This window comes from Austrofundulus limnaeus, unplaced genomic scaffold, assembly GCF_001266775.1.
Source record: "Austrofundulus limnaeus strain Quisiro unplaced genomic scaffold, Austrofundulus_limnaeus-1.0 Scaffold186, whole genome shotgun sequence".
Taxonomy (NCBI): Eukaryota; Metazoa; Chordata; class Actinopteri; order Cyprinodontiformes; family Rivulidae; genus Austrofundulus; species Austrofundulus limnaeus.
The window spans coordinates 545,891-547,250 of record NW_013952588.1 but is presented as its reverse complement, the minus strand read 5'-3'; the positions used below and the strand labels follow the sequence as shown (position 1 = coordinate 547,250).

At 40.8% G+C, this 1,360-nt stretch overlaps 1 protein-coding gene across 1 annotated transcript in view; it reads left to right on the top strand.

Annotated features, from left to right (window-relative positions):
* Nucleotides 1–119: 119 nt before the first annotated feature.
* LOC106524416 (E3 ubiquitin-protein ligase MARCH3) overlaps nt 120–1,360 on the top strand; it is a 26,737-nt gene continuing 25,496 nt past the window's right edge. The window contains exons 1-2 of the mRNA XM_014018217.1: nt 120–964; nt 1,046–1,177. Of these exons, the coding sequence (XP_013873671.1) occupies nt 725–964; nt 1,046–1,177 (372 nt within the window). The 5' untranslated portion in view covers nt 120–724. The remainder of the gene's footprint in view (nt 965–1,045; nt 1,178–1,360) is intronic.

The window sequence follows — 1,360 nt, the reverse complement described above, 5'->3', positions numbered from 1 at the left end:
AGTGTTTTATGTGCTGCACAACAGGAACCTGCTGTAAAACAGCAATTATGCTGAGTCAGGCTTGATTTTTAGTAATCTTTTCCTGTTGAATCAATAAATCAATGTTGCAGATAATGCAMGTTTTTGTGTTTAGCCTCTGTGACACTGCTCACTCTTGTAATTGTGATTCTGTGCACAACTGGTGATTGTGACAACAGCTACAGAAGCMTTAAACTCAACATCAGTCTCCTCTTTAAAGAATCCACGAGTTGTTTTCTGAACCGATTAACTTGAATAAGTCTTAAAGGTCATGGGAGGCGCATTTCCTCCTGCTGACTCTCCGTGGTAGAATCCAGTTTGGGTGTGCTGCTGCTGCTGATGCTCCAGCAGGTGATGCAGAATGGCCTTGCACTTAAAAACATATTTAAATGACGTAATGTCATGTGAATGTAGCTTGTAATGCAACGCATTGCAGAAATGAAAAACTCTGAACAATACCTTTGAAACAATACAAACTCATTTTAACTTGACATTATGTAGTGCTCACAGCAGATCAAAGAGGAGACAGTGACTGATTTTCAGACCTTTGTGAAGGTAGACGAGAAGCTGATCTTTTCCATCGATCTTATCTAAGTATCGACCGATCGCTGATATCCCAAATTTAAGGAAATTGGTGCACCCCTACTAGTCCTTTTAATTTTCATGACACAMCTACAGCATTTCCTCATTTGGACATGAATCACTGATGAAAATAAAGATTTTAAAAAAATCCTTTTACATAGATGATGAAATCTCCTTTTGGTTTTCCTCAGGGCCATGCCAGAAAAACCTGTGTGGAATCTTTCATGGCAGTGGTGTCCAGGAGGACCTGCTGTCCTGTGAATGTTGCAGATGTCTGGAATACAGGCCGGCTGCCTTGAGGARCAGCTTCTGTGAATTTTGCCACCACCAGTTTACTGAGAAGTTGTTCAGATCATTGCTGGAGGTATGAAACTTTCGAAGGATGTTGTACAATTATTGAAGATGCTGAAGCTTAGCARGCTTTCATATTTTCTTTGTGATACAGTGGCTGAAGATCACAGGACTTCAGCAGGAGATGCGTACACTCCTTGGTGACTTGGTGTGCTTTGTACTGATCACTCCTCTGGCTACCATCTCTGGCTGGCTCTGCCTTCACCGTGCTGTGGACCATCTTTACAGCGGGTAAAGTAAGTATTGAACACGTCACCATTTTTCTCAGTAAATATATTACTAGAGGTGCTAATGACATGAAATTTTCACCAGTTGTCGGTAACAACCCAAGTGATCCATACATACAAAGAAATCAAACCATAAATGTCCAGAAATGAAGTTATTTGTAATAATGTGGAATGGCACAGGG